The sequence below is a fragment of the Lithobates pipiens genome, unplaced genomic scaffold, assembly GCF_037356315.1.
Source record: "Lithobates pipiens isolate NorthernLeopardFrog02 unplaced genomic scaffold, aLitPip1_a1.2 Scaffold_1, whole genome shotgun sequence".
Lineage (NCBI taxonomy): Eukaryota > Metazoa > Chordata > Amphibia > Anura > Ranidae > Lithobates > Lithobates pipiens.
The window spans coordinates 172,149,089-172,162,648 of record NW_027507685.1 but is presented as its reverse complement, the minus strand read 5'-3'; the positions used below and the strand labels follow the sequence as shown (position 1 = coordinate 172,162,648).

General features: G+C 47.5%; 1 protein-coding gene across 1 annotated transcript in view; it reads left to right on the top strand.

Annotated features, from left to right (window-relative positions):
• Positions 1-13,318, top strand: part of WNK3 (WNK lysine deficient protein kinase 3) — a 214,588-nt gene extending 201,270 nt beyond the window's left edge. The window contains exons 23-24 of the mRNA XM_077478893.1: positions 1,792-1,994; positions 12,479-13,318. Of these exons, the coding sequence (XP_077335019.1) occupies positions 1,792-1,994; positions 12,479-12,784 (509 nt within the window). The 3' untranslated portion in view covers positions 12,785-13,318. The remainder of the gene's footprint in view (positions 1-1,791; positions 1,995-12,478) is intronic.
• Positions 13,319-13,560: the final 242 nt, after the last annotated feature.

Below are 13,560 nucleotides of genomic sequence, written 5' to 3'. Positions count from 1 at the left end.
TATAGAACCCATTGAACAGCACCAAGGTACAATCGTTCCTGGGAGAACATTATTGTTAAACCAGCACAGATCGAAAAAGTATGAGTTTAAACATACCAGAATAACATATCAAGTTAAAAATGACAAATTTACTGAATACATGAAATCCAACCACAGTATTAAACATTGTAACATAAATGATAAAAAAAGTAAAAATTGTGATCATTTTAAGCTGCAAGTAGATGTCTCCAACCTGTTTCGCCTGTTGCTTCTTCAGGGAGAATTTTTAACTACGAGAAACATTGCATGTGTTAGCTTATTTTCTCAGACGTAGCAGCGTGATTAAAGTGATTGTAAAGTCTTTAATTTTTATATATATATAAAAAAAAAAAAACCTGTTATACTTATCTGCTCTGCTGCAGTGGATTTTCACAGAGCAGCCCTTGATCCTCCTCTTCTCGGGTCCCTCCATCTGTGTTCCGTGCCCCCCAGTTTGCTGTGGGGGCACCTGAGCCGAGTCACAGCTTCCTGTGTCAATTCAGACACGGAGCTGAAGCCCGGCCCCACCCCCTCTCTCCCCTGATTGGCCGACTGACTTTGACAGCAGCGGGAGCCAATGGCGCTGCTGCTGTGTCTCAGCCAATCAGGAGGGAGAGTCTCAGATGGCCGAGACAATTGTGGACATTGCTGGATAGAGAGGGGGTTCAGGTAAGTAATAGGGGGGCTAAGGGCTGCTGCTGCACACCTGCAGACTATACAACTCCTTTAATAGGTTAGCTCGCAATATATTTGGACCACTTATAGATTAGTACACAAAGAATTATATTAAAATGTTCCAAATAACTTAATATGTAGACATTCAAAGGTCGGATTAGACCACCCTGACCAGCGGGCACTAGGTGGTATATTGGCTCACTGTAGGAGAGCGCAAGCTACCTATAAAATATTTATTTAAAAAAAATTAACATCTATTTCTATTACTAAGTGATTCTGCTACTGTACACTATCATACTGTAGTACATTAGCTACACACAGCATGAGATGCTCTTCTCAGAAGTGTGGGCAACCTTGCATCTGCTGGCAGAAAAAAATTGTGTTGGCTTGAATGCTTCCGAGCCATTCGAGAAAAGCATTGGCCCAAACAAAGTTCACCTTTCTGCAAAAAATACTAAATGCACATATTTTTGCAGCTAAAAGAAAAAAAGTTACATTTCTTATTTCTGGCTCAGGAGACTGCAGAGCATTATATCCGCGATCAGTGGATTATGGGTCGATTGTTTGGCCCCTACAGACATGTCCTCTGCCGTCCAGGTTTTTTTGTTAGAACGCTGGAGGGCAGTTCACTAGGCTATGAGGGAATTCATAAGCGCCCTCACAGTCCATTGTCAATTACAAGCCGTCTGCCTCAGTGTTAGATGGGATTCATAGTTCATTCTCAGATTGCTGTGAATGAATGATTCCGCTGTACCAGCAGGGCTCTGCAGAGCTGTGCTGTTTTCATATGCGGTTTTGGGTGCAGGGAGAGGAACCCCTGCCTGCTGGGGGATTGGGGTGTGGGGAGAGGTACTGGAGCATGTTGCACTTTACACCAGAAATATGTTTTAAGTCTAATAATTGCAGTCCCCGTAAAGTCTCACACTTCAGCGTACATGTGAGACTTTTGCAGGGGGCACGAAACAGGACTAGGAGCCCAAGAAAAGAGAATTAAAATTGTGCTACTAATATACAGTATATGTTACTTTAATAACATTTTGTAAAGTACTGATCATGGAAAAGCAGACTGTAGACTGACCTTTTCTCTTCACTTTTTAGACCAGCAGTGCATAGAGAGCAATTCTGATGCTGGTCAGCAGTCTGTTACAGAGAAGAAGAGCATGTTCACAGATGAATTGCACAAATTAGTGGATGACTGGGCCAAGGAGAATGCAGGCAACGCTCTTCAAAAACCCAGTCTAAATCAGATCAAACAGAACCAGAACCGCTCAGAGCCAGACAGCTGGAATCGGGTTCATGAGGTAAGAAAACAGTGGTGCTATTCTTGCTTGGCTTAAGCAGCTCATAGGTTATACGATTTTCACACAGTCAGTGTTAATGGAGGCATCACTCCCGCATTGCTATTGTGTTCTGTTTACGGGGAGCCTTCCCCACCGGCAGAACACAATTACTGGTAGCTGCCTTTAAAAAAAAATAAAAAATCTGAAAGGCTGGTTGTACTGAAGTTAATTAATGGATTGACTTTGGTAAAACCAACCTACCCATAGATGGGTCGAATCTCAAATGGTCCCTTCTGAACCGGCCAAGATTCAATCCATCTATGGCCAACTTTACCTACAGCTGATATACCTAAATCTGTGACCCAAGCTTTGTATATTATCTCAATTAGTACCTTCTAGTTCAGTATATCTATTGTTAAAACTTTTATCTTAAATAGGAACTTATCTTAAACATTACAACAAGGGCACCTTTAAGCCCCATATACGCGGGCCGAATGTTTGGAAACATTGGCCAGTAAAAAAAAAAAAAAAAAGTCTGAAATTCAGCCCGTGTGTATGCCACCCTGTCTGACAAACGGGCCGTTCAGCCGACTTCTGTTGGACGAGTATGCTGGAAAACCAGCACCCGACCAACTCCCGATTGGCGCTCTCAGCCAATGGCGGAGAACTCTGATCGGATTGTTCTGGCTGGGGGGACGGCCCTGTCAGAACACAACAGTTCAGCAGGGGAGATCACTGTACGAACTTTCCATAGTTAGTACAGCTGCTCTGACAGAGACTGACAGTTTTTTTTTTTTCTTTTCTTTTTAGTTGAATGAAAAAAAACTCTTAAGTGTGTACCAGGTTTTAGAAATGTTTAGTAATGGCAATCTACAAACAGATACTTGGATAACCGTGGGTTTTTTATTCTTTGCACACTTTCTTTTTCTTTTCCTCCCTATGCTTCGCACAGTGGCCTTAATCATCTTGATTAAGGGCAGATGATTCCATCTCCCTTTTACTTTCTGGAACTCTGGGTTTGCCTCTTGGAACCGTGCACATTATCTGAGGGGGGAAAATGGCTTGCCCCTGAGAACTCAGTGTACCAACGAGATTTCCCAGGAAGGCACCGGTGATGTTGCCTTCCCAGGATGCAGGTGTGAAGCCAGAGCTACTTCACCAGTGACTCACTCAACCTGGAAGTGGAAAACCGTAATTGTAAGTAAAAGCAAAAAATGTTTAGTTAATATAAGATTTCATATTGGCATGCTGCCTTTAGGTGGAATTGGACATTGGCAAAGGTAAAATGCTGTTGGCTAGCCAAGTATAACCCCTAACATGATTTAGTTTTTTGCTAGTGTCCTAGGAGGATAGACACTTTCTCCTTGTAGAAACATTTACCTCCGTTTTCCTGACAATTTTTACCTTTTTTTTTTTTTTTTTTGGTCAGTCTATTTTCTCTTATATTCACGGACCGACACAGCTCCTCTCTGTAACTAAATGTGTTGGTTAGCCCTATCACTGGAGATACTAGGCAAGTTGCAATACAACACTTCAGAACTTTTAGTTCCGCCCACGGGGCAGTCCATAGGCTACAACCCACAGCCTGCTCAGGCAGAACTCAGTTTTTTCTTGCATAGCGAAGGAGATAGACCTAGGAACCCTGCGGGCCCATAGGTCCGTGGTTTTTGATGCAGAAGCTTGGCTTTTTGTGCAAGATGAATGATCCTGTGATCGTCTATCAAGAGCCGGCTGGGTGACAGGCTGGTTCGCTTATCCTTGTAGTCTCCCCAGTCTGGCCAGCGAGCGTGTGCAGGTCGCAGCTAAGGCTTGGCAGGCCATGACATACCTCAGCTCCAGAGGTGGTCGGTGAGCTTTATGCTCCGGGGCGTACATATGACTGGGCTACTGATGTCTGCGTCACAGTATGCCGAGGCCAGTAGTCTTCCCTGTACTGATCAGGAGCTGACTACAGTGGAATGTCTCCCAGCTTCAGGACTGGAAATTACAGCTCTCCCTGCCTGGCAGGGTGGAGCAGCTGGGCATTCCCTGGGAGGTCGATTCGGGGGGCCCCCCTCACCCCCTCTCTTCTCTCCCCGGTCCTTGACTCCCTCCTTTCCCCCCCTCACGGGGGGGGGGGGGGGCTGCACATGTGCTGAGCGGTGTGTGTGTGTGTGTGTCTGGGCTCTCACCTGGGTGTTTTAGCTGTGCTGGGTGCCTGGGTCCTGAAGCTTAGTCCCGCTGGATGCCTGTGTAGCCATCCCCCTGTGTTGGTGCAGCGCTGTGCCTTGCCACATGTTCTTTCTAGTCCCTCAGAGCGCTGTTCGGCAGCCATTTTAAGTATGGGCAAGGGTCAGACTGGCTTAAGTCGGCCATTTTTCTGGTGATTCCCTATTGAGAACACCAGCAGCCATTTTCTTGTAGCCAGACCACGTTTTTGCGCTCTAGCAGCTGCCTCTGGACCCTCCTACTTCCTGTTCGGTCATCAGAGTGCTGGGAAGGTTATCCTGTGTTTTGAACATGTGGGTTTGATCGTCCACCGATCATTCACCGATCGTGCGACTGGCCGGCCATGACAGTTTTTCTGCTATCTCTGCATCTGGGAGTGCTGAGGATCACCAGGCATTGCAGTAATACAGCACAGAGCGGCCCAGAATGGTGAGTCCAGCGGGTTAGAGCCCCTCGCCAGCGGCAGCAGGAGGGTGGGACTGTCACTGTCCTAAGTCCCCTTCGGGTGGCAGACAGGGTATGGTCAGCATGGCTTCAGAAACTGGTGTCTCTTCCCCTGAAATCCAGGCAATTGCAACCGAGTCACCTGCGGACTGTGCAGTCCCTATGGACACCCTTACAGCGGTCCTTAATTTGTTTATTGCCAAGATAGAGGCAGTACGTGGGAAGAAAGGTGCTAAAAAGCGGACCATGCCCCCCCCCCCCCCCCCGTCCTCTGGGGAGAGCTCTGATGCAGACTCGGGTCCTGCTGAGGACGGTGACCCCTGCTCTGTTTTGTCAGATGACGCTGACCAGGACCGTTCGGACAGTGAGGATGAGTCCCCGTCCAGGTCCGTGCGCGACAAAGCGCTTGTTGGAGCACTTATCCCAGCTGTGCGTTATACCCTGAAGATTCAGGAGGCAGCGGATCCCTCTGCTGATGTACTGGTCCCCTTTGGGTCCCGCAAGCCAGCGCGTTCACCTAAGGTGTTCCCGTATCTGACTTATTTCGATAAGTTTATTCCCAAGGAATGGGGTCGCCCACAACGGACCTTTTCGGTCTACAAATACATGGCGGTGTGCTACCCTTTTGAGGAAAGCCTTCTCAAGAAATGGTTGTGGACCCCCCAGTATCCAGGTTAAACAAAGTAACCACGGTCCCGGTTGAGGGGACTCCTGCATTCAAGGATCCCACGGACAGGAGGGCCGAGGCGGTGTCTCGTTCCTTGTTTAAGGTTGTGGGGTCAACCATGCGACCTGTACTGGCATCCACACTTTTGTCACAGACACTGACTGAGTGGGCAAAAGTTTTGCACCGCGAATTAGGAGAGCAACAGGCCTCCCCCGTCTGTGTGGAACTAGCAGACCAACTAGTGCAAGGCCTTAAATACGTCTGTGACACGGCTCTGGATATTCTCCCTCTGTTATCCAGGGCTTCAGCGTCAGCTGTGGTGCTGAGGCGCCGGATTTGGCTAAAATGCTGGTCTGCTGAACAGGCATCCAAGAAAGATCCCTGACGGATCTTCCCTTCCTTGGCGACCGGCTCTTTGGAGCCTCGTTAGATGACATTGTTAAAAATGCCACTAGTGGTAAGAGTACTCTACTACCACAGGCCAGGAAGGCTAAGGAGCCACGCCGCAGGCAAGGGCCCTAGTTTTCCACTCACAAGCGGCTTTTTTGTCCGCCCGGTGCTTCAACAAAAGGTCCCCAGCCCGACAAGGACCCCCATGGACGCTCAAAAACGTCCCTGGAACCGCAACCCTAACAAGCCTGCGAACAAAAGTGCTACCGCATGAAGGTTTGCCCCCATCCATATCTCGGGTGGGGGATTGCCTTCGGCAGTTTGCAGCCCGGTGGTCCTCCCGGTTATCCAACCAATGCGTCTGCGACCTGATTTCCACAGGCTACAAGTTAGCTTCTCTCTTGGCTGCAAAACAGATTCTTCCCCTTAAGCATACCCGTATCCCCGGTTCGCCGGGAGGCCCTGTTGGGGGGGGCGGTGAGGGACCAGTACTGTACCAGTTCCGGAATCGGAATGCTTCCAGGGATTGTACTTAAATCTGTTTGTGGTTCCCAAGAAGGAAGGGGTATGTCCGATCTTGGACTTAAAAGCCCTTAATCACTTTGTAAAAGGTTGCAGAGATTCAGAATGGAATCAGTTCGCTCAATAGTCGCTGCACTCCATGAAGGGGACTCCCTGGCGTCCTTAGACATCCAGGATGCGTACCTGTACATACCCATATGCCTTCGGCATCAAAAATTTCTGCGTTTTGCAGTCGGGGAAGCCCACTACCAATTTGTGGCTCTTCCCTTTGGCCTGGCATCAGCCCCCCGAGTCATTACCAAAGTACTGGCTCCAGTATTGGCATTGCTGAGACAACGCAGGATCGCGATCGTGGGCTACCTAGACTATCTCCTCCTGAGGGCATCTTCCGCCTCAGAATTAGAAGAAGATGTGGTGATCACCATGCAGACCCTGCAAGTATTTGGGTGGCTGTTAAACCTAAAGAAGTCGGTGATTGTGCCGATCCAGTGTCTGGAGTACCTAGGTTTGCTATTGGACTCCAGGGAAGCGAGAGTTTTTCTCCCTTCAGAAAAATTGCAGACTCTCAGATCTTCGGTCAAACTACTGATGAACCGCAAGTGGTCGTCGCTCCGCTTTTGCATGCGAGTACTAGGACTCATGGTAACTTCCTTCAAGGCAGTGCCTTATGCCCAGTTCCACACCAGAGTACTGCAGAAAGATCTTTCTGAAATGGGACAAATCTCGGTTGTCCCTGGATCAACAGATCCAGGTGAGCCAGCCAGTCGGGGACTCTCTGATCTGGTGGTTGAGGTCGCCGGTGATTCAGTCCGGAAAATCGTTCCTTCCTCTGAAATGGACGGTGATCACTATGGACGCCAGTCTATCCGGCTGGGGTGGAGTGATGGGGATTCAGTCAGCTCAGGGCCCCTGGTCGACGGAAGAATCCGAGTTGCCTATCTGCTCGAATTGAGAGCGATCAGGCTGTGCCTCCACACATGGTCGAGGTGTCGTCAAGGGCATCCGATCAGGATACAGTCGGACAACGCCACGGCTGTGGCGTACATAAATCACCAAGTGGAAACAAGAAGCTCCGCTGCTGCTCGGGAGGTCACTCACATACTTCGGTGGGTGGAGTGAAACATACCGGCCCTGTCGGCCATTTACATCCTGGGGGTGGAAAATTGGCAGGTGGACTATCTGAGTCAACAGATGCTGGACCCAGGAGAATGGGCATTGCATCCGGAGATATTCAGGCTGCTGTGCCTGAAGTGGAGCACACCAGATGTGGCTCTTTTGGCCTCCTGTCTCAATCGGAAGGTGCCAAGTTTCATGTCTAGGACAAGAGATCTTGGGGCAGATGCGCTGGTGGCTCCATGGGATCAGTACCAGCTGATCTACACCTTTCCTCCACTGAAACTGTTGCCACGTCTGCTTCGCAGAGTGGAAGCCGAGGGGATTCTAGTAATTGCCCCAGATTGGCCTCAGGGGCCCTGGTACGCAGACCTGGTTCGTCTGGTGGCAGTCGCTCCCTGGCGACTGCCATTGCGAGAGGACCTCCTATCTCAAGGTCCAATCTTTCACCCTGCTTTACCATCGCTGGCTTTAACGGCATGGCTATTGAGAGCCAGGTGCTGAGGAACCGAGGTCTGTCAGACTCGGAGATTCCAACTATGTTGAGGGCGCGGAAGTCTTCTTCACGGAAGATATACCATCGTACCTGGAAGGCCTACATCTCCATGTGTGAGGAGAATGGATGGCATCCACACTCCTTTTCTATATCAAGGATCCTGCTGTTTCTTCAGCAAGGAGTAAACCAGAAATTGGCGTTAAGCAGCATTAAGGGGCAAATTTCAGCCTTGGCTGTCATTTTTTCAATGACCCCTGGCGTCTCACTCATTGGTGAGTACTTTTGTTCAGGGGGTACGACATGTAGTCCCTCTGGTGCGTCCACCGGGGATTTGGACCGGGTGTTGTCGGTGCTTCAAAAGCCGCTGTTTGAAAATATTAGGGACATTCCCCTGTTGACTCTTTCACAGAAAGTGGTCTTTCTAGTGGCCATCACAACGGCCAGGAGGGTTTGGGAAATGGCAGCCTTGTCCTGCAAGTCGCCTTATCTGGTTATCCACAGGGATAAGGTGTTGTTGCGACCGCAACCGTCCTTTCTACCGAAGGTGGTCGCGGCTTTTCATATCAATGAGGACATTGTATTACCATCGTTGTGTCCTAAGCCGAAGCACCCCAAAGAGGTGGCCCTTCACACTCTCGACATGGTTAGGGCTCTGAAAGTGTATTTGTCTGCCACGGCTCCCTTTTGGAAGTCAGACTCGCTGTTTGTTTCTGTGGCTGGTCCAAAGAAGGGTATGGCGATCTCGTCTGCCACCATTTCCAGGTGGATCAGACGGATTGTAGTACGAGCCTACGCCTTGAGGGGGCAGGTGCCCCCCTTTCCGGTCACGGCCCACTCTATAAGAGCAATTGGAACGTCTTGGGCCTTCTGACACCAAGCGTCGGTCGCTCAGGTGTGTAAGGCGGTGACCTGGTCGTCTGTCCATACGTTTACCAAGTTCTACAAGGTAGACATCAGTGCATCGGCTGATGCCTGTTTTTGGCCGCAAGGTTTTGCAGGCGGCCGTGTAGTTGCAATTGAGATTTTTTTCCTGGTTTTTCGATAAAAACACAGTACTGTTTTGTTAATGCACTGTTGCATTACTTCTGCAAATGGTTGCGGTGTTGGGGATCTCTCCGGTTGAGAATACCCGGTTATGTGGTGGTGTTTTTTCCATACACATGCTGTTTTTTTGTGGGTTTAGTTTCACTAGTTCCCACTTGCCACGGCGGATGAAGTTTTAATGCTTTTCCCACCCCTCGTTTGGCACTGCTTAGGGACGTCCCATTTAGTTACAGAGAGGAGCTGTGTCGGTCGGTGAATATAAGAGAAAATATGATTTTTGTACTCACCGTAAAATCCTTTTCTCTGTAATTCACCGACCGATACAGCACCCGCCCCTCCTTTTTCTCTTTACGTTATACTGCTTGTTGACGTACTGAGTTCTGCCTGAGCAGGCTGTGGGTTGTAGCCTAGGGTCCGCCCCATGGGCGGAACTAAAAGTTCTGAAGTGTTGTATTACAACTTGCCTAGTATCTCCAGTGATGGGGCTAACCAACCCATTTAGTTAGAGAGGAGCTGTGCCGGTCGGTGAATTACAGAGAAAAGGATTTTACGGTGAGTACAAAAATTCTATTTTTCCTTCAGTCAGGATTCTTTGGTAATCTGCTTAACTGGGATCATCTTATTTTCGGCGCTGCCTTGAAGGCAGGCTATACCCTAACCCCACTAGACCAAGGATTGCAGGGCTAGCCTGTAATGTGACCTTTTGGTCACCAAGCTCTGCTTCTGGCTTTTAGCTCCAGATACTTTGTGTATTTTTTTTTTTTTTTCTTTAGCAACAATCCTCTTAGAGGTCCAGGGGCAGTGATACACTGCCTCTGGTGTAATCCTGATCCCTGAAGACTCCCTTGAGAGTGTGCCCATAGTGGGAGTGAAGAATGCTTGCCGTGTGACCATTACACTAGGTTATGCATGTGGCACTCTTCAGTACTTGGTTACTGCGCTTCTTGGCCATAGAACACAGTCCATGCCTATGACTGTGGTAAGTCTGGGGATTGTCATTTTATGAGCGTGGCACATTACTGTTCTCTACAGGTTTTTTCCCTGAAAGGCATTGAAGATTTTATTACTGGGTCACTCATACCTGTTATATGTACACTCACATTACCTTTTCCTACTTTTCCAGCACAAAGCAGTTTCTCACCATTGCTTTCAAGGGTCAAAGGGTTTTCTTCTGTTTATCTTTAACGTTGCCTAACAGTGACAGGGTCACCTCCTGCAATACAACCTTTTCTGCCTCTGTAATGGATTGTGAGTACCTGAAGTTCTTAGTTGTACCGTAATGTAGGGATCGACCGATTATCGGTAAGGCCGATTTTATTGCAGGCCGATATCAGCTTATTACAAGCAGGCAAGGGCAGATATCCCCCTCCTGCCACATTTCACTGCTCGCCTGGGCTCTCCTGTCCCACTGGGAGCCCCGAGCAACCAGCCGGCACATCCACCAGCTGGCCTAAGACCCAAACAAAGCCAATGCTTCGTTAGGGTTTTCAGATCTAGTAATCCGGAAGCGATGTCATAACATCACTAACCGGATTACGGGCATCTTAAAGGCACCAGATTTAAAAAATAAAGTATTTAAAAATGCATTTTAATACTTTGAAGTGCAGAGGAGGGGTTTGGGGGGTCTCCATAAAGAGTATCTGTCACTGCCTATTACTGTCACAAGGGATGTTTACATTTCTTGTGACAGCAATAACAGTGATAAAAAACAAACAAAAGTAAAATGGCAGTGTAAACATTTTTTAATTTTTTTTTAAATGTACAAAATGTTGGCAAAAAATATCGGCAGGAGAGGTGGCCGAAATATCGATATCGTAAAAATATCGCTCGATCCCTACCATCATTTGTCGGATCCTAAGCACAAGGTTAGTGGCGTTGCGGGCACTTCCAACTCCTCTAACAATTCCAGGACAGCCTGCAGAGTTCTTCCCTATAGTATCTGATGTTGATAGTTTGTATTGTTGTCTCCTGCTTGATTCTAAACTCTTTTAGGAGTATCCTCTAGCTTCCATGGGCCCTGCCAGACATAGACGTTCTGAATATGCTGTCCCAAGGACCTATTTGCTGTTCTGCTTCTCAGTCACTGGCTTTAATGCCATGGCTGTTGAAACCCAGCTTCTGTAGGAAAAGAAGCATCTCTGAGTCTGTGATTTCTGTGATGCTCAAGGCTAGAAATCCACTATCCACAAGGTCTGTCGTCAGACATGGACGGCAAACTTCACTTGGTGCAAGTTTAGGAACATTAATCTCAGGAGTTTCTTCTCCCTGTAGTTGTATGTTGAGCAGGGTTTGGCTCTTGGCGCCATCAAAGTTCTAATCTCTTCTACTATTCTGTTTTAGAGATCATTGCCCGGTCACTCTTTAAGACCTTTGTGCAGATGGTCTCTCTTATGTGGACTTCCTGTTCATTCCCTTGTGACACTCTAAAATCTGAATCCCGTTTTCTCTGCACTTCAGAATATGCAGTTTGGGCCACTTAGAGCCATTTCTCTCTACTATCACCCACAAGGTTGTTTTTCCATTAGCTATCACCTCTGTGAGGTCAGCATCTGAACTGATGGTCTTATCTTGCAAAGAACACTTTTTTAGTCTTGCAAAAGTTGGTCTTCCTTCTTGCCTAGGCTAGTCTTTGCACTTTAACTTTTAACCAGGGCATTGCTCTCCGATCTCTGTCCATCTCGGATTCATCATATGAGAATTTTCCGCCATTATCTGGACATTGTTTAGAACACCGGTCCCCAACCTCCCAAGCACCAGGGACCGACCTCGGCAACCTAAACCCCTCTGTCTGTCACATCTGGGTGTAGGGGAGCATTGGTGCAGCCTGTGACCTCATGATGATGTGCAGTTTGTCACCGTGTGTGCATGCGCCACCCCTGTCACCTTGGGTGGGTGTGTGTTGCTGCAGCCTGTCACCTCTTGGCCCTCTTCCTTCTCTGTAGGTAAGGTGATCACAGAGAGGAAAGAAAGTAGTAATGTTGGGAGAAAGAGAAAATGGGCGCCCTCTGGCGGTGAGAGGGTGGCAGTGCAGTTGTGCTGACTTGCCCACCTGCTGTCCAGCACCGGTTTGCGACTTGGGGACCCTTGGTTTAGACTGTGAGAGATCAGCAGATTGCGGGTGCAGTCTAAGGCTCCTGCAGACTCTCAGGATTGCTGTCTGCCCCTACCTCTGATATGGGCAGGCAGTTAATTGAGAGCAGGAAGATCAGTGAACTAAGAGCACTCACCAGTGCCCTCATAATTCATTGAGAACTACCAGCTGTCAGCCGCAATGGCTGACAGTATTTGTAGTCTATTCATTCACAAGAAACTGTAAATGAACAACGCAGCCGTGTGGTTAGATTCCCACACAGCCGTACGGTTTTCAAAATGTGACAGCTAGTGTGGGGAGAAGATTTCCCACCCACTGTCGCAGAGAGGAGGTGGTTGAGCATTTTACATGTTGCACCCTAAATACAGGTGTAACATGTTCAGAAAGGTGAACGTAGTCCTTTAAGCTGTTCTAACTTGATAGTATAGTGTGAACAAAAATATGTTTTATTTGGCTTGTGGTTGTTTTTTTTTTTACTGTAACTTTTGTCTTATATTATTTGCATTTATTAATTTTTTCCTCTTTCCTAGAATTCATCACCTGCCCCTGGCTTCACATCGACCTGGATGCCCACAATATCTCAGATACACGGGACTGTTCCTGCTGCTATTTCTCCATCTCTTGTACTCCCCAACTTTCCCGCAGGAGGAATTCAATCATACCCCCCCTGCCAGTTCAATGCAATCGGCAGCACTGGCTACTCAGTACAGTGGCCCAATCAGACACCAGGCCTTCCTGCACAGCATCTTGCTGCATTCCAACCTGGAATTGGGATGCAAGCATTTCCATCTGCTACAGCCCAGAAAGCTGCTACAATACCATCATCCCCCAAATGAATCCTGCAAAAGACTTTGGACTGTTCTCGGGGATTCATACCACCATGCACCCATGCGCTCTTGGTTTAGTCGTTTGTAGCCTACCTGATTTAGGAATGGCTGTGAAGCAGAGGGGGTATGCTGTAATTTTCTCCTCTGTCTTGGGGATTTTTTTTTAATTTTTTTTCCATTTTTTTTTTTCCAGTAAGTGCTGTGTTGTGTGAATTGGATTTATAAGTAGCCAGTCTGCTACGTCTAGTCACTCTACAATGTTGTTCACTTTTTACATTTGTTGTGGATGAAAAAATTCCTGGTGCCATACTGGTTTATGAATGTTTTCCAGCCTAAAACAGAAGCTGCAGCCAATCCAGTTATTGGGTGAAATGTTAAGGGGGATAATTCACGTGACTGCATTCTCCAAACAGCACCCCGGCCTTTTGTACAGGGTTGCATACAGCACAACCGTATCTTGTCTTTTTACTGGAAAATTTCATTATGGCTTCAGTCTTTGTATTCTTGTATTTTGGTAATTGGTGCAAAAAAGGTTTCCCCAGACACCTATTTTCTGTTCTTTGTCATTTTGTAAGATAGAAAGTTTGCTGATGGTACACTATTATGCCTTTTTTTTTTTTTTTCCACAAATAGAACATGACTCTATTGTGAACTGTTCTAAAGCAGTGATATCTTTTCACCAGCTAAAAGAAAAATGTGAATGGTTTATGCTGTTGTACGACTTTGTTAGTGGCCTCTTCCACATCGGTTAACAAACAAAACACAAAACTGGCTGTTTATATGCT